Here is a 19,564-nt window from a genome sequence, read left to right on the forward strand (position 1 = left end):
TATTACTTTTCATATGTATCACATTAACCTGAAAATTTATTTTAAAGGAAAGCTTACATATTGCTAAACTTCAAATTCTTTTAGTAAAAGATGCAGTTTATTATATCAAACACTCATTAAATACAATTTACAGATCCATTTTTTATTAAAATGAGGACTGTATGATCTCACTGAAATGGGGAAAATAAAGTCAAACTTACAGGAAAAAAAGCTACAGAGATCTATTGTATAGCACGAGGAATACAGCAAATGTTTTATAACCTTAAATGGAGTATAATTTATAAAAATTTTGAATTACTATGTTGTACACTTGAAACTAATATAATATTGTAAAGCAACTATACCTCAAAAAAGAAGTCACAAAAAAAGTGTAATTTTTTTTTCAGAATCTTATTTTCAAGATTAGTAATTTTTTCTGCTCTTACTAGATTTAAATTACATGATATGAAGTATAGTTGTTTCTTAGTGTACATAGATGTGTTCCTGAAAGTCTGTTAGGGTGATTTTTGCTGATGTTTTCCCCTGAATATATCCATTGGAGCTGTGCTCCCTTGGGGGAAATGGTGGCCCTTTAGAGCAAATTAGAGTTGTGGGTAATAAAATGGGTAACTGTAGATAAAGGAGGTAGCAGAAAGGAAGCAACATTTCTTTCTTTTTTTTTTTTTAAGACTCTTTTTTAAGCCAGCAAGGTGCTGGCCTAGATTCAGGGTCAATTATTTATTTATTTTTTAATGGAGGTACTGGGAATTGAACCCAGGACCTTGTGCTTGCTGAGCATGCACTCTACTACTTGCGCTGTATCCTCCCTCCAACATTTCTTTTTTGTTCCAGTGATATCCCAGAGTCACATAGAGGACAGAAATGAGGTGAAGTGGATTAGATAAGGGAGTGGCAAAGGAGAGGCAGATTGAGGAAGGGTTTGGGGAGCCCTGGGAGTGGTCTCATAGAGGGGTGGGGGTAGGGTCTTGGTGGAAACAGTTAAGGCTTAGGAACCTGTTGTTTGCATCTAATATCTGTAGAGCCCAGGCCTTGGGATCATAGATTTAAAAAATTAAGAAGAGCTAATTCAAGTCAGAATGAAGTAGATGTTGAGATAGGGCAACCAGGAGAAGATATGGCTGGGGCAGACAAATCATAAGGAGAGAGTGGGGGAGGGATCCTTCCCTGCAATTATTGGAGTTTTTGTGTCGGTTGGGTCTGAAATCTTTTGAAATAATCATTTAAGGACTAAAAGTCATTGGCCGCATTATTGGCCATAGTTAATTAAGGTTATTAAATGGTTTTTAAACTTGGGCAATCAGAGCTTTGCAAGTTGTTTTAAAATATCTTTTCAGTTTATTTCCTCTATTAGCTAAAATTATTGGAGGGAGAGTCACGAGGTAATGATTGTTCCTGCAGTGGTCATTTGCCACTCTAATGTATTAGTTCTATAAGCTTCACATTCTGTTCAGTCAATTTTAGTTAACTGGAGGACATTGAAAATGAGTGAATATTTTTTAAAAAACCTGATTTCCCCAGAGTTCTTGGGTCTGAAGTCCTATATTATGCTATCCTTACTGGTTCTTGAGACTAATTGGAAGGGGAAGGAGAGAAAGGACATGGGGTAGAGAAAATCCTGAAAGGTAATGGAACTAGCTGGGTGACATTATTACTACATCGTGGATTATGAAGGAAAGCTAGCCTTTGTGGGAGCTCAGATCTGTGCCTGATTTTGAGGTGAAATAATGACTCTTAGGTGTTGCCTTTGGGTTAGATTTAATCCAGGGGAGCTGGCAGAGTTTCTAGTTTATGATTTATTCTAGTAATTGCAGATTGGGAGGGACAATGCTAGACTCTCTTTTCATCCTTGCCATGGTATTTTCTGCTCTGAGCATGTGTAGCAGAGGCCCTCACAGCTTAAGGGTGCTACAAGGAAGACCTCTGCAGGAAAGGCGCCCCCTTTATTTTCTGTAAAAGTTATACTTCTTGTTGGTGCTGCTGGGAGGAGGCTGGGGATATAGTGAAGCCACTCTCTGTAGGCTCATCTTGGGAAGGCTTGGTCTGATTTTTCTGCCACTCTTAACTTCCTTGGTGGTTTTGCTGAGGCTGAGCATTGACTGAGCAGGCTGGTGGGTGGGGGTTCTAGCCAGAGTGGAAAGCACTGGCCGCTGGATGGGAATCTGGCATGATTGAATCACAACTAAACAGCAACTTTTAGAGTTTCCTAAGAGAGTTATTTAGCACTTGCCAACTGGGGAAATCAGTGCCATGTTATTTAGCCCTTTTCACCTGGAATGGTTCTTTGGCAATGGCAATTAAGCATCAGTTTGCTTGAAGGCAACCACACCTGGTAGCCTTGTTAGAGCCTTGGTCTGTGTTGGAGTCAAAGGGATTCTGCTTCCAGGGAATCTTTGTTTGGAAGCCTTCTCTGGTAAGTTGACCTCAGCTCTTTGCTGGGGCTGCTCAGTTCTCCTCTTTTACACTGGGGATGTCAGAGTCACTTGTCTGTCAGGGCTTTGTGTCCCCTGCTCTGCAAGGCATCCTCTCTGGGGGAAACTGAAAGTATGTTCATATTTACAACAAAATGAGGAATCGTTCCTTCCTGTTGATCTGTGGTTCTTTAACTTGAGTGCTTAGGCCCTCTTCCATAATCAGGTCCCTCGTCCTTAAAATTATGCATATTCTTAGGTCATATGCCACCCTTGTGCCCCAGTTCAGTCTCTTTGTTCAGTGCTTAAAGTCTGCATTTTTACTGGGAGGTTCTATGGAAATGGTCTTATTTCTAGGGTCTCTGGTTGAAGCAGTTACTATTTTTTGTTTTCTTCATGGCTATAAGTGATCCTACATTTGAAATTTGGGGAGGCTGGGACTACGTGAGTAGCTTTGAATAGAGATAAAAGGACAGTTTAGGCCCATATATGCAGGTGCTAGCTCAGCTCTTAATCTTCTATGTGAAAGATGGAGTTCCCTTTTAAAGTGACTTGGTGGATGATGATAATTAGAACCACTTATTGATCCCTTGCTCTGTGATAGTCTGTTTGCTAAACGATTTCCATATCTGATCTCATTTAGTCTTCACGCAAATAGGGAAAGGTTGTTGCCGGCAACGCTATCCTCATTTTACAGATGAGGAACTAAGCTCACAGGAGAAACTGCTTGAGGTTACAGAGCACATACATAAATGTTAGTGCTCAGATTTAAATGGGTCTGTAAGGGCTCCAAAGTTCCTGAAACTGGAGTACCCATAGTACCAGCTTGCTTCTCTGGAGCAGGGTTTTCCTAAAACAGCAGGAGTTGTCAGGTCTAGGTGCTCATGGAGGGGTGGCGGTGGGGGAGGGGGAGTGGAGAGTATGCACCTGATATGGTAGGGTGGGTGTAGATGGTCTGTACTTTCTGAGTCTAGTGGTGTCTTGAGAGCCCTGATTGGAGACAGGCTTTGTCCCAGTTCCTGCTTGATGATTATAGGCAGTTCACTCTTCTTGCTCTGGACTCATTTGAGCAGTTAGAAATTGAAGAAGGAATTGGAATAGATGAGTATTTTTGGAAATTGTTGGCCACAGAACTTAAGCCTGTTATGTAAAATTGCTAAGAAAAAAAGACTTAGTGGGAGGGGAAGCTTTGCCTGCAAACGTGTGCTTGCTTATCCCATCCCTCTGCCCACCCCCTGAGGTACATCTATGAGAACCTCAGGACTTTGAGAAACCATGTTTGAAAACTTGAGTCTCTATCCATGGTATTATGGAATTCTCTGACTCCTGGAGAATGAACAAGATAGCAGAAGGGCCCTAGAGTCACAGTTATGATAGATTGCAGGAGCAACAGAAATCTGTCCTATCCAAGTCACCAGTGTATCCCTATTTCCTTGGTCCTGGAGGAGATGATCTTACTAGCATCTCTAGTTTTGTTCTTACATCCCTTCTGCTGATTTCCCTAAGGTTATTTGATATGCTGAGTTCTTAACCCCCAGAGGAGTAAGGCCAGGAAGCTTTGTTTTATCTGGTAAAGATAGGAGCTACTTAAGGGAGCCTGAGGCAGGTGGCCTTTGTGTCAGGAATGCTCTTATTTTGAATTCTATCATTAAATATGTTTTTTGTTAGATGTATTTTTGTGGCCATAAGAGAACTCTATTGCCAGCCACCCATGGGAGAATTCTGTGGGAAGATGATCTTTTAGTTATACATGAAACCAGTAAAGTAGATTTGGGTCTAGGCCGCTGTTGCCTTTGGGATGTGTTGTTTTGTTCCCTCTGATTTATTGAAGCCTAAATCAGGCTGTGTGCATGATCGCGGGAGAAAGTTTCAAGATAATCCCTTGTAGTTTTTTGGAAGTAAAGAGGGTCAGGGCTGGGATGTTGTTATCTGAGGACAGTGGTTCCTGAGCACCTTTGGCCACAGTTTGGATCATTTCACAGTGGCCAGTGGTGCTCTGGGTCAGTGGTTTGGAACTTGGGTTGAGGGACTTGGAGAATAGGCAGTGTGGGGTGGTGGGAGGAGAATTAGAGGTTAGCAGACAGGTTTGGGTTGTGATTCTAGCTCTGTTTTAGACTTATATGTAACTTGGGGCACATCCTTTCATCTAAGGCATCCTTTTTGAGCCTGCCATCAGGAGTTAGCTTCAGATTGTCTTCAAGTAGCTGAAAATGTTGGACTGTTGGATAGCATTTTTTATGTTGTCCTTCTGGATGTTTGAAATGTCTGTAAAAATAGACAGTTTTCATTTTGATACAACTGGTGCCAAACTTTGTTAATAAAATAGTTGAAAGTATAGGCTTGGGTGGCGTGTTGGCACACTTAATATTTAAGATTTCTTGAGAAATGAGTTCCTAATGTCCCCGGCCCCAGCCCCGCCCCCAACTTCAGGCTGGCTAGTGCTTGCCATGGTTGCTTGGAAAGGGTTTGTTTAGAGTGCCACAGCCTTGCTTATCATTGCTCCTTTGCTTGACAACACCCTCACAATAGAGGCAGGAAGGCAGGAACCTAGGCCTTTGTTGTAAGTTCTCATGAGTTGTTGCTGACTTATTTGCCTTATGTAGAATCCTTTATCATAGCCTGTCATCTCATTGCTTGTTTTAACCAACCAACCAACTATATATATGATTAGGTATACATATAACCAACTATATATCCTTATATCTATCTTGTTTGCTAGCCATGTTGTTTCTGTGTTGGTGATCCTTGAAACAATCACTTTTATTTTATATTTACCAGGAATAAAAATCAGTAGATAATTACTAATTGTTTATGACAGTGGTTCTCAGACTTAGTATGCACCAAAAACATACATTTCTGTGTTGCACTCCCAGGATTTTTGATTCAGTATATCAGGGGTGGGGCTGATAACTTGCATTTCCGACAAGTTCACAAGGGTTGTTGATGCTGCTGGTCTGGGGACCACACTTTGAGAAACACTCGTCTACAGTGAGCCAGGTGCTGTGTGAGAGAAACTGGTGTAAGATGTGGTCTCTGGCCTTGGAGAGCTTGCCTTCGATTTGGCATCTGCTTTTTATATGAAGGCACCTAAGTGGGCGGCTCTGCAGGCCAGGTTCCAAAGGAGTCTGAAAGTTCGGAGCAGTGAGAAATCTCCAGTAGCTAAGAAGTCAGGAAGCTTTTTACAGAACCATTGTGATCATTTGAGCTAAGTGCTTAAGGATCAATGAGTGGCACATTCCAGGCAGGGAAGCACTTTGATAAAGATGTGGAGTGGAAATGTCACAAGGCAGTTTCAGTGGGTGGTAAGTAGCTAGTCACTTTGAGTGGGTGGGTATTGTATGCTGGTGATTCAAAATAAAGTTTGGAAAATAACTGGGCTCAGATTGCATTGGACTTTGAACACTAAACGGGGAGGCTTTCAACAGAGATGGCTAGCCATTGACAGGGCCCTGTTTAGGACTGGAGGAGAGGTGGCGTGAGGTGGAGTCAGGAGAGAATGTATGAGAAGGAAGTAACCAGCCAGAAGATCTTAACTTCCTTGTTACATTCTTCTGCCCCAACCCTTCGGATTTATTTTTTCCCTTCTGTGTTGAGTGGGAGTTGGTCCTGAAAACTGGACTATGTTTAACAGTGGTTCACTGGTAATCTCGACAAGATTAACTCTGGTGGGTTTTTTTTTGTTTGTTTGTTTGTTTTGTTTTTAAATCCCTAGGGGGTAAAAAGGAGGGGAGAGGGAGACGGAGGGAAAGAAGGAGAGGGAGAGAGAGACAGACATACACGGGTGGGTTCTAAGATGCAAAAGTTTGAGGTTGTTGGTTTGGGTGCAACTAATGAGAACTTCTGTAGTTGAATATCTTATTTGGGAAGATGAAATTATTTGGATTTCCAGCTTCAGTTTTTTTAGCAGAGTGATTTTTGTTGAACTTTTAAAAAAGAATGGAATAAAACTGACAACATAGCAGACACCATTTAGTGCTTTGGCCTAGTCTCTATTTTTAAATATTGTAACATGGAGGTAATTTATATGGATTTTGAGATTAATGTGACTTCTAAAAACATAATACCTTTAGCAGATGGTCATATTTCTTTCAAAGTTTAAAAGATATTACTACCCCTAAGCCCAGAAAATAGATAATTCACCAAGCAATAAGTAAATCTGTATTTTCCTTACATTCTTTTTTTAAAAATTGAAGTATAGGTGAGGTACAGTACAGGTAAGTTACAGGTGTACAATATAGTGATTCACAATTTTTAAAGGTTATATACTTCATAGTTATTATAAAATATTGGCTATATTCCCTGTGTTGTATAATATATCCTGGTAGCTTATTTTATACATAATTGTTTGTATCTCTTAATCCCCTACCCTTGTATTGCCCCTCTCCCCACTGGTAACCAGTAGTTTGTTCTCTATATCTGTGAGTCTGTTTCTTTTTTTGTTATATTCTCTAGTTTGTTATATTCTTTAGATTCCACATATAAGTGATCTCATATAGTATTTGTCTCTCTGTCGGACTTACTTCATTTAGCATAATGCCCTCCAAGTCCATCCATGTTGCTGCAAAATTTCATTCTTTTTATGGGAGAATAGTATTCCATTATATATGTATATACCACATCTTTTTAATACATTCATCTGTTGATGGACACTTAGGTTGCTTCTATATGTTGGTAATTGTAAATAATGGTGCTATGAACATTGGGATACATATATCTTTTTGAATTAGGTGTTCTTGTTTTTTGGTGTTTTTTTTTTCTTTTTTTTTTTCAGATATATATCCAGGAGTGGAATTGCTGGGTCATTTAGTAGTTCTGTTTTTAGTGTTTTAAGAAACCTTCATACTGTTTTCCACAGTGGCTGCACCAGTTTACATTCCCATCAGCAGTGTAACACTGTGTATCTTTCCATCTGTTTGTGCTGTCTTCAGTTTCTTTCATCAGTGTCTTACAGTGTTCTGAGTGCAGGTCTTTTACCTCCTTAGCTAGGTTCCTACCTATCTTATTCTTTTTGATGGGATGGTAAATAGGACTGTTTCCTTAATTTCTCTTTCTCATAGTTTATTGTTGGTATTTCCTTACATTCTTAATTATTATATTGCTCTTTGTTCTTGGTCTAAATTCAGTACAAATTTTTAAAATTTTAATGAAGCATCATAAAAATGAGTTATTTGATGGATTTTGATCTGTGTAGATAAACAGATCTATAAAGATTAAAAAAGGCAAGCATACTATTATCTTGGACATAAGTAAGACTGAATGTGATTTTTAAATGATGTTTTAATTCCTGTAAGTTTATTATTTTTGTTGGAGCTCCCTTGTGTTTATGCTTGGAAAAGTTTTGTTGCTTTCATGAAACTGCAAGTTAAAATCATCATATCTTTTTGAATTTTAGGTACTTACACTGTGAAATTTTATGATGGAGTAGTTCAAACTGTCAAACATATTCATGTCAAAGCTTTTTCCAAAGATCAGGTGAGAAATGTGGTTTTGTGCTTTGTGGTATCAATGATGCTAACATTGTAGTTTTGTTTCTCTAATAATGATGTTACATTTGTTTATGATAGTTAAGTCTTTATTTCTTCCATCTGACATGATTTCACCAGAAAGCAATACAGAAATTTTCAGAAATTGTAAATATTTGTCTTTCTGCCATTTGCTTTTAATGCAAATTCTTCTTTTCAGAAGTACCAGTACTTTAATATCATTACCTGTTACCTCTTTTGAGAAAACATCTTTTCTCCAAAGTGTCTGGTTGTTACTCCTTTTTCTCTCTCTCTGTGCCCTGCCCCTAGAGCTGTTTCCCCTCACAGGGAACTTGCTGAGTGCTTGAGGAGATCTAGAGATGTTTTCTACTGATCCCACTTTGTCCTTCAGCTCAGGACAATGGTGTGGTGGTTACAGAGCTACTGTTTGGTGTAGATTGGTAATCCCTTGTGCTAGCTGTGCCTGGGTTGAAAATGTTGTTTCCTGTTGTCCCTGTCACCATCTATGTATTTGCCTGAGCACCAGACCTGAGTTTTGATACTGGAAATATGGTGCACACAGACACTGGCCACCTAGAAGGCCATCTAGGCCTACTTTCTTCATGATTTTTCCCCTTTAGTCTTTTTCATATTTATGTCTTAATGAATAACTAAGGGGGAAGATTCTGACTGTTACTAACTGTTATTTACCTCTTTGTGTGGTTGTTGATGTGACAGTATTTGGTAATGCTGAAACCTGTTGTCTTTTCTTACGATGATCAAATGCTTCTACTTATCACAAATTTTAATAACTTACTCTGGGTACGTATGTTTAGCATTTTCAAAGCATCATGATACATGATATTATTATAGAAAGCGTTAAGAACGTTTTTGCCTTTTGCTGCTTTTCCTCTTCAGAAAATTGGCAGAATTGTAAACTTTAGCCCTGAAGATGTTCTCTCTTTGATTATTTGCCTGTGAGGCATCTAAGGTGCTACACAGCACTCTAAAACATTATTTTAGCCTTAAATTTGGCAATTTTTGTATTAAGTTTGTGGAATGAGTTAATACAGAGGACTGTATTAAGAACTTGTACAGAATTATCAGATTGTATATAGAGCCTCCCCAAATGGAAGTCTGGGGCTCCAGGTAACAAACGTTAAACTGTTTACTCTGATCGTACTCATGGTGCTTTGGCTCAGAGATGGGCATCTCACCCTGTGTGGATTTGTGGGTGCTTCAGTCCTCAGTTCCCAGCTGCCTACGAGTGTCTCACCTCATCTCAGACCTGGCAAGTGTTTGAGCACAGGCTCATGGCTCCTGTTGGTTTTTGTTTTCTGAGAGGACATAGTGGTTTGAATAAATGACTTCTCAACTCTCTTCGACCCTAAGAGTCTAGGGTCCTGTAATGGCCACTTGCAAAGCGAAACTGCTTAAAATATCTGTCAGACAATTTTAAAAGCTTTTTTCATGTAGTATTAGAGTAGATCAAGGGTGGTTTTTTTGTTTGTTTGTTTTTTAATAGGATTGTACTACCTTAAATGGTTTGATAATCTTTATTTGAAGAATTTAGCTTTCTTTTGGAGGTATAAAAATAATACATGTTTAAAAAATAATACACGTTTGCTGTAGAAAATTTGGAAAATACAGAAAAGCACAATGAATGTAAAAGCTAAAATTGTATCATCTAAATATAATTGCTCTTAAAATTTTGATGTATAGATTTCTATGTTTTCTAAAAAAGATATTTATATATATATATGTATTTATTTTCAAAATTAGAGTCATACATTAATCTTCTATAACTTGCTGTTTTAACAAAATAAAGTTCCTCCAAGTTCCTGAGTACCATACGGGAATACAGCTTTTAATAGCAATGTAGTACTTTGTAATATGTATAGACCCTACTTTGTGGAACCAGTTCCCTAGGGTCATTTAAACTTGGTCATTTGCAAACCTGGGTGTACAAGTCTGATTATTCTGTTAGCAGATTCCATTTCTAGGAATTCATTTGAGTTCAGAAGTATAAATTTGTAAGTCTTTTGACCCAAATTGCCAACCCCCCTTCCTGGTGGTTGCTGGTTATATTTCTCCAGCAATTACTGAGGAGTGCTTGTTATCAGCCTCATTGCTTTCAGAAAATTTTGAGGACTTAAAACTTTTGCCTTTTATGCACTAACCACAGGAATTCTCCTTGTTTATTATTTTTCCCTATGGAACAAATTAAACTTTCACTCACTAAGTATTTAGGCACTCCTTCCTACTTCTGGCAAAGATCTGTGTGCCTAGTGTGTGCTATGTGCTGCGAATCCCATACGAACATGATATGAAGGAAGATACATACACAGATGAACTTAATTGTAGTTTTGGAGACTCCAGAGCTCTCAGGGCTGGTTTTATTATGAGGCAGTATACTAGGACACAAGATTTTCAGGATGAATTTTAAAGAAAGTAATTTTGGAGGAAAGTAATAAAAAAGCACTACTTCCTCCTGATGGACACAAATTCAGTGACTCAGGAACACAGTAGGGGGCTTGTTGGACTGGGCACAGCTTTTACCCAATAGGGGAAGCAAGGACTCTGTTTCTGGGTTGGAGTATCTTTAAAGCTTTCCTGTTCAGCCTTCAGTTCTCTACACAGGGCATCAGCATCTATTGGCAGAGTGAGCCAGGCCTCTGAAAGACCCTGGGGCAATGTAGTCATGCTTGGGATGAGAAGGACGGGTGTGAAGGCATTTGCTAAGAAGACCTCTGTCAGAAAGATTGCTTTCCAGAAGAGGTCCCTGGGGTAGTGGTCTGTCCCTTTAATTACTTTCTGGTGACTTATTAATCATAAGGGAGATGGCATTGTCTAAGAAGGCGTTGAACATGACTGTTATTTTCTTTAAACTTAAGACTGATTCTCAAACCTCAGACTATGGGTGGATATTCTCAGTGGTGCTTTCCATTATGTGACCTGATATATGTCCTCTTTTAGTTTCTTTGTCTTCATAAGTTTACAAAAAATCATCTGATTTTATATTTACAAGTAACCACAAAATATTTCATTGCTATTTTGCTCATTTTAGAATATTGTGGGTAATGCTAGGCCTAAAGAAACAGAGCACAAAAGTCTTTCATCATCTCCTGATAAACGAGAGAAGTTTAAAGAGCAGAGAAAAGCCACGGTCAATGTGAAGAAAGACAAAGAGGACAAAGCCTTAAAGACAGAAAAGCGACCCAAGCAGCCTGATAAAGAAGGAAAGTTAATCTGTTCTGAAAAGGGGAAAGTGTCAGAGAAGAGCCTTCCTGAGAACGAGAAGGAAGATAAGGAGAACATTTCAGAAAATGACAGAGAGTATTCTGGAGATGCTCAAGTGGACAAGAAACCTGAAAATGACCTTGTGAAGAGTTCACAAGAAAACTTGAGGGAGCCAAAAAGAAAACGAGGCAGACCCCCTTCCATAGCTCCTACTGGTGAGTGTCCCAAGTGGGCAATGCTAGAGTGCTCTTCTGTGGCCTTTGTGGTTCTTTATAATTTCTGTACGTCCACCCTTTGTTTTTGTGACTGACTTTGAATCATCCTGTGATCTGCAAACATTTCATGTCTGTGGAGCTGAATTTTAAGGGAGGCCTATATCTGGGTGAACACAAGTTGAGAAACATGTTCTTGACTGGGCTTCTGGAGTGGTAAATAACTGCTCACTAGATACTTAAGCTAATATGATAAAACCTAATAAGCTAAGGCCTTTTGCTTGTGCCAACTCAAATGATTTCACTTTAAGTAAGCTTAACAGAACTTGGGATCAGGACATCTCATTTTCATGAGAGACATGAAAGAGAAAAGGAGAAGTAAGTGGGTGTGGGCATCTGGAGGAGGTGGGAACAAAGAACACTGGACCCAGGAAGGTGTGGGTACATTTGAAACTGAGCCCTCTGGAGAGTGGTTATGGGTTGGAAATTTTCAGTCTAAATGAAAAGCTGAGATGGCTAATTGGTAAGAGTCAAGGTTAGAGGATACAGATTTAGGGAAGTATACCCAATTATTTTAAAAAGTTGAGATTTGGAATGCTTCTAGAATAGCCAAGAGTGAAACAAACCCTCAGTTTCTTCCTAAACCACACATTCCTTCTCTAGATTGATGGAGTGGCGTGAGGAGCCCCCAGGGTCTCCAGACTGCACTCTGACTGTGATTATCTGGCAGTGGCCTTCAGACATTCTTGCTTGCATATTCTCTACATGAATGTTGGAACTGTGAATCCTCTAGCACATTTTAAGTGATACCTGTTTTTTTCTCACAAGTTTAAATAGCAGCCAAAGATAAATTTAAAATATAAAATATGGCAAGAATATATTTTCATCAAAACTGTGGAACTGTGGAATTAGCCCATTCATTGTTTCATTGTGATGGAAAATGCGAAGCCGGTTCTATCAATCCAGACAGCTACACCAGACTTAATTTCTGTGGAACAAACTCTACCTTTATTTACTTCAAAAAAATGTATTAGTACTTGTTCCCAGTAGTCAGCCTTCTTACATCTGAGTTCTAATTTTAAGATACGAGATTAGATAGGAGATTGATTTCTTCCCAGATGAAATAAGGCACTTCCTCTTACAGCAGTTGTAACTGGGTTTCATCTTCAAGAACTGAGCATACTGGAATTGTCCCTATGCCTAACTAGAGCCCAGACCTGCACTGTCCAGTATGGTAGCTGCTAGCCACATGTGACCATTAAGCACTTGAAATTGGCCACACTGAATTGAGAAGGACTGTAAGTGTAAAATACACACTGGATTTCAAATACTCAGTACAAGAAAACCCCCAAGAATGTGAAATATCCCATTAATAATTTTTTACTGTTGATTACATGTTGAAATGATGCTAAATAAAATATATTCTTAAAATTAATTTCACTTTTTTAACTTTAATTTAAAATTTAGAATTACACATGTGGCTTGTATTTGTGGCCCTCGTTATATTTATATTGGACAGCACTGGCCTAAATTCACTGGCTTTCTCAGCAGGGTTCCAGGAGAGAATTAATTAAACCCTAATACCCAAGGCATCCGTGATGTGTAATGAATTGACTTCTGTGCACTGAGAGTGGTCCTAGTTATAAACCACTCTTGGGAGAATTGAGAAAATAACTTCTGTGTTCTGTTTTCAAATGAGGAACCCCAGCTGAGAAAGTCTGGGGGTTTTAAACCTCTGGGCAGTGTACCATGTTAAGATGTAGGATGTGATAAGCAGGATTTTTTGTGCAAGTAGGAGAAGGGCACTTATGCAAGGAAAGGTAGAAAATGTGAACTGGCAGAAATATGATGTGTCCTCATCTTAGTTTAGCGAAGAGTGTACGTGGAAATTGAGTGTTCTGAAACAGAAGACCCTTTAGTTACTTATGCTATGACTTGTACCCTCTGGAAAGTGTGGATGGGGGTAGTTGCCCTCCAGTTTGCAGATTGCTCCTATGAAGCCACATTACGTCACTCATATAAAAAATGGGGCTTTCAGTTTATTGCTTTTATAAGTGTAAGATTTCACACCAGATAGAATCGATTTCATGGAGAACTGGTGTTTTCCAAGTTAATACTTGCCTGAGGCATTCCTCCCCAATCAGAATCTCTGGAGCAGAATCTGGGAGTGCTAATTGTTAACAGCCTTTGCAGATGATTCTTATTTAGTGTAAGAAGAGTTTGGGAAGCATTGAAGTTCTGTGTGGTCCGCCCCAGTTTATGTATGGTATCAAAGTGAAGAAGGTTTGCCAATATCTATCTATAGTTCACATCCCCTTTAAAAATTACTTGGAATAAGTTCCTTGACACAGTGGTCTTGAGCTCTCTAGATTGTACAAACCAGACCTTATTGGAACAGGATTTGAGCTATTTAGGGAGAGTTGTTTGTATTTAATTTGCAATATGTATGACCTCCAAGTTCCCACCCTTAGAACAAAATAATGTTGGCACATTAGGAAGACTGAACACAGGAAGAGCCAAAAAGAGTTTAGCACTCTCGTTGGGTTTGCCTCCTCAGAGCTCAACTCTGTGTCCTTTGGCCATTTGACATGGCAGATCTGAAGCTGCTGGTCTTAGATGAATCTCTCCTCCCACTGCCCCTCCCATTTCCTTCCCTTCCTCCCTCTTCTTTCTTCTCTCTCCTTTCATCCTTCATCATATCCCCAGTCCTACTTTTCTGTCAAGCTTCCCAATTTCTTTTCTTTTGTTTTTCCTTCTGTCTGCCTTTTGTAGTCTCATCTTTGCTGATGGGGGAGAGCTTCTTAAGCGTTAGGTTTAAAAATAAAGAGTGAGTACTATCTAAGAGTTTAGCTTCTGCTTTGCTAAATTGTGTCAGGGCTGGATTTGCTAGTGATAAGCAGCCTTGCCTAAAACAGTGACTATCAAATAGCATAGCTTCCTGAGATGTTTCTGGAACTGTTTTTAAGAGATTATAAATGTTGACATTCTTTATGGTCCCTCAAAACTAGGATCAATGCCAGGCTGACCAGTTTAGCAAGTAGAAGTTGAAAATAATCAAGCCATAGTCTCAGGGTACACATTTTAAGAATTAGGCAATATGGTAGGTTTCCTGAGTATTGGATAAGCCTGATTTTGATGAGAAGATTAAATGGTGATAAAAAGTGACTTTTCTATAGCCCTTGCATCCTCATATTTTAAAACAGCCATGTTGGGGTATTTAAAGAGGTTTCAGGAGACAAATGTATGACTAAAGCTGGGTCATAGGAGAGATCAAAAAGAGATTCAGAAAGTCAGTCTACAAGGTATTGTCAGGATTTCTTATAAGGAAGTATTTTTTCGCCCATCTCACTTTTTTTTTTCCCTTTTAGCTTAAGTAAGAATGCCCTTTGAGGGCTTATTATCCTGCAAGGGTATGTGTGTATATATATATATGTTTTATTTATATATAATATGAGGATTGGTCACTAATTGGTTTTATATACATTTATTGGTTTTATATACATGTAGCTGTGGATTCAAACTCTCTAACTTTGCAACCAATAACATTGGAATTGAGAAGACGGAAAATTTCAAAAGGAAGTGAAGTCCCGTTAAAACGTCCTCGGCTTGACAAAAATTCATGTGAGTCTTTGGTTTGTGTATGTGTGGCTAGAACTTGACGTCAATTGGGTTAGCTCCCCTATATCCATGTTGTCCCTTATCCTTATAGGCTCTAATGCTTGTCCCTGATTACAGGAGCTAATGTAAGCGGGATGTGGTTGGATCAGAGGAGTTTTGCTAGAAGAGATATAAATAGCAAAGTACAAGCTGTATTAATGTTGGATTTAGTGGTTTCATCTTCATACCCATACACTACATTTGATTTGGATTCCACTGGAAATGTAATGGCTTAAGATAGGATGGATTTAATATGTTGAGTGAAATTTTGAAAGAGTACTGCTGTTTATTGATTAAAAAAAAATTTACTTTGTTGGCTCCAAAAAGAATTTGTGATGGCTCTAAGGCTCTGTAAACCTTATTGACTTGGGAAATTAGTACATAGACTTTTATGTTGGGAAGCCCCAAAATGGAATTTGTCAAGATTGGGACATGACCTTAGCCCATATTTTCAGACCATGAATCCTTAAATTAGGAAAATTATATCCTGACAGAGGGACTGTGCCTTTACTTAAAACTATAAACCAGAATAGTGTATTTCCTTTTATCATTGAACTAATATTCCAGAAGTCTCTGTAAAGCAAGCCTATATAGAGACAGCCAGTCCAGAAATCTGTAATAGCCAAGTTATTTCTTTTGGTCTCTTGACTACAACTCTCTTAATGATTTATAGCCCAGGAAAAGTCAAAAAACTACTCGGAAAACACTGACAAAGACTTATCAAGGAGACGGTCCTCCAGGCTGTCCACTAATGGGACCCATGAGATCCTAGATCCTGACTTGGTTGTATCAAATTTGGTTGATACAGTTAATACTGATCCTTTGCAAAACACATCATCTAGTACCAAGGAATCTGAAGAAGGTGAGTCAGAGTCTGTTCTGGAATGGTCTTGCCAACCTGATCCCTGTCTAGTGAGAACCAATCTAAATCACTGTGTACTGTGTTACACAAGTTTTAGATGGTCTTGAAATCAAGTTACTGAATTAGCTGTAGTGTTTCTTATATTATTCTTCACTGAACATTCAATAGACAAACTTTTGTGTACATTTGTGATTGGTTTTGCTAATATATGTCTGAACATTGGGTTGAAGATACAGTGCTTTGAAGAGTCCTGTTCCTTTTTCTCTTTCTGATGCCATCTCACTCCAGTGCCTCTGCCTTTGTGTTAACATTTCCAGCAAATTCTCCCTTCACTTTAATTTCTTACTAGCTTGTTTCTTTGATATGCTCACAACCCTTGCTATATATACTGGAAACTGTGAATGTATTCTTGTATTCTGTGAAATGAATGGCTTCTTCTAAAAAGATCCTGGCTTTATCAGCCTATGTGGAACTTTTGATTCTCAGATTATAAACATGTATATGTTCCCCAATTTTTCTTTTTTTTCTTCTAGGTCAGTTGAAATCTCCTTTGGAAGCTGGCCAGGTCTCATCTGCACTAACTTGCCACTCCATTGGGGATGGATTGAGGCCTACAGGCTTGGAGTTGAACTGCAAGTCAATGGGAGAAAACACTATGAAAACGGAACCGGCTTCTCCCCTTGCTGAGTTACAAGAGATTTCTACTGTAGCAGGTTCATACTTAGTTAACATAATCCTCTTCTAATATATACTTTTGCTTCTGCTTTGATTGTAAATTTTAAAAAAATGGATTTTTTCACTTTTATTAATAATATTTCTTAAATACTATATACTTTTAAAAAATGTTATATGCTTGTTATTTCTGATATTGCTAATTTGTGATTCTTCTCTCTTCTTGATTAGTATAGCTAAGGATTTATCAATTTTGTTGATAGTTCCAAAGAACCAACCTTTTACTTTAATTTTCTCTGTCTTTTTTTTAATGTCATTGATTTCTGTTTTGATTTTAATTGTTTTCTTCTTTAAATGTTTCTAGAAACTTAGGTCATTGATTTTAGATCTCCTTTTCCAATATGAGCATTTAAAGTTATATATAGTTTTCCCATTAAGCACTGCTTTATCTACATCCCACAAATTTTGATATTTTGTATTTTCATTTTCATCTAATTCAAAATATGTATGATTTATTTGTTGATCATTGGTTACTTAGGAGAGTTTTGTTTCCATTTCCAAGTACTGAAGTTTTTATAGATACCTTATTGTTACTGATTTCTAATATAATTCCATTGTAGTCAGAGAACATACTCTGTAGGATTTCAGTCTTTTTTAATTTGTTGAGCCTCATTTTATGGTCCAGTATATGATCTGTCTTGGTGACTATTCCATATGCACTTGTAAAAATTGTGTGTTCTGCCATTGTTGTATATCTGTTCAGTACCTGTCAGTTAGGTCGAGGTAGTTGATGGTGTTTTTCTGCTATATATCGCCATTGTTTTTTTTGTTTGTTTATTTTGGTCTCATTCTACCAGTTGCCAAGAGAGGGCTGTTAAAAATCTCTAACCTTGATTGTGGGTTTATCTGTTTCTCACTTTAATTGTTAGTCTTGCGTCATGTATTTTGAAGTTGTGTTACGTGCATACACATTTATAACTTTTATGTCCTCCTAATGAATTGCCTTCTTTTTAATGTGGAACATCAATCTTTGGTGATAGTCTTTTACTTGAAGTCTGCTTTATTTGATATTAGTACAGGTACTCCAGCTTTCTTTTGCATTCTCTATCCATGGTATATCTATTTCTGTCACTTTTCTTTGAACATAATTGTGTCTTTAAATTCAAAGTGTGTCTTTTATAAATGGCATATAGTCAGGTTTGACTTTTAACTGCCATGTTTAGTCTAGTTACGTTAAATGTAATTGTTTGATATAGTTGCTTTTAGGTCTACTATTTTGCTTGTTGTTTTTTGTTTATCCTATCTGTGTTTTGCTCTTTTCCTCCTTTCCTGTTTTTTTTTTTTTCAGGTTAATTGAATAATTTTTTAAAATTCCACTTTAATTCATCTATTTGCTTTTAGCTATACTTCTTAGCATTTGTTTTAGAGGTTACTCTAGGCATTTTGATATATATCCTTAACTTTTCAGTTTACTTAAGTAGAGTTAATATTGAACCACTCTGTGTAAAATGTTATGTAATCAATTAACATCCCCTTTTTATGCTCTAGTTGTCACGTGAATTATATCTACATACACTATAAAATCCACAATATAGTTATAATTGTTGCTGTGAACGAGTACGTATTTTAAAGTAGATAATATAAAAGAGATAGTCTGATTTACATACATATTTACCATAACCAGTATTCTTCATTTCTTTTTTTTTTTTTTTTTTTTTTTGCAGTACAGTTTTCCTGGTGGTGACAGATTCTCTTGGTCTTTGTTTATTTGAACATGACTTTATTTAACTTTCATTCTTGAAGGATATTTTCACTGGATATAAACTTGTGGAATTTACAGTTTTTTTTTCTTCAAGAACTTTAAAGATGTTATTCACAGTCCTCTGTTGTTTCTGAAGGGAAGTTAGTGATCATTCATATTGTTTCCCTGGTTGTAATGTGTTGTTTTCTTTCTGACTACTTTCAAGATTTTTCTCTTTATCTTTGGTTTTTAGCAGTTTGAACTATGATGTGTTTAAGTTTGTTTTAACTTTATATTTGACCTACTTGAGATTGAGTGAATCAGTCCACTGAGCTTGAATACAAAAATTGATTTATTTCATCAAATTTATGTTAGATCTTTAGATACTGTCCCACAGGTCACTGGGGCTCTGTTTCCTTTTTTGATTTTTCAGTCCCCCCCTCCACCATTTTCAGATTGAATAATTTTTTTTTCAGATTGAATAACTTTTAATCTGTTTTCAAATTATTCTCTCAACTTTAATCTGTTGTTAAGCCCATCTAGTGAATTTTTAATTTCTGATAATTTTTAGTTCTGGAATACCCTTTTTTCCCTAGATTGTCTGTCGAGATTTTCAGTCTATTTATTCATTGTGAGCATAGTTTTTATAGTTGCTTTAAAATCCTTGTCTGCCAAGTGCAACATCTAGATTATCCTAAAGTTAATCTCCATTGATTGACTTTTTTCTTGACTACAGATCATACTTTCCCTTTTCTTTTTATATATAATGTTTTGGATTGTGCGTTGTGACTGATAGGTTGTAGTTTGGATTGCCTTATGTTCCTTTGAAGCATAATGATTTCTTTGTTTTAAAGGGCAACTAATTTGGCTGACCTCAAACTTCAGATTCTTTTCCTCTGCAATGGGCAACATCTGAAACCTCTTTTCAGTTCTTTGAGCCTTAATTGGGCTCCTTGGAATGCTGTACATTCAGAACTCAACCAGAGATTTAGGCGGAATTTGTATGTAGAAAAGTGAGGCCATCTTTCGTAGTTGTCTTCTTTTTAGGATTTCCCCCTTCATTTCTAGCTGCTCTAGTTGCACTGAACTTTGTCTTCTGTTTCTTCAGCTAGTAAAACTAAAGCTATCTATTTCAGTTTTAGCTACCCCATGCTACTGACTGGAGCCTGCCTTTAGGTGAAAAGCCTTGAAAAATGGGGAAGTCACCTAGTGCCCTTCTTTTATTCCAAATGTCTGACTTCTGTTTCTGACGTTTGTGGTTGCTCTTCAGTGCCTTTATATACTTAATTTTTAATGTTTTTTCCCAGAGT

General features: G+C 37.6%; 1 protein-coding gene across 6 annotated transcripts in view; it reads left to right on the plus strand.

Annotated features, from left to right (window-relative positions):
- PHF20 (PHD finger protein 20) overlaps window positions 1-19,564 on the plus strand; it is a 110,331-nt gene that overhangs the window by 41,087 nt on the left and 49,680 nt on the right. For 4 of the 6 annotated variants that reach the window (XR_012500614.1, XM_010960784.3, XM_010960785.3 and 1 more), the window contains exons 5-9: window positions 7,801-7,880; window positions 10,938-11,325; window positions 14,830-14,943; window positions 15,653-15,841; window positions 16,375-16,554. Coding sequence is in view for 5 of the 6 variants with exons in the window: in XM_010960784.3 (XP_010959086.1) it covers window positions 7,801-7,880; window positions 10,938-11,325; window positions 14,830-14,943; window positions 15,653-15,841; window positions 16,375-16,554 (951 nt within the window). In the remaining variant the exon portion in view is untranslated. The remainder of the gene's footprint in view (window positions 1-7,800; window positions 7,881-10,937; window positions 11,326-14,829; window positions 14,944-15,652; window positions 15,842-16,374; window positions 16,555-19,564) is intronic. The other 2 variants (XM_074347222.1, XM_045520986.2) reach the window with 2 other exon arrangements.

This window comes from Camelus bactrianus, chromosome 19, assembly GCF_048773025.1.
Source record: "Camelus bactrianus isolate YW-2024 breed Bactrian camel chromosome 19, ASM4877302v1, whole genome shotgun sequence".
NCBI classification, from domain to species: Eukaryota; Metazoa; Chordata; class Mammalia; order Artiodactyla; family Camelidae; genus Camelus; species Camelus bactrianus.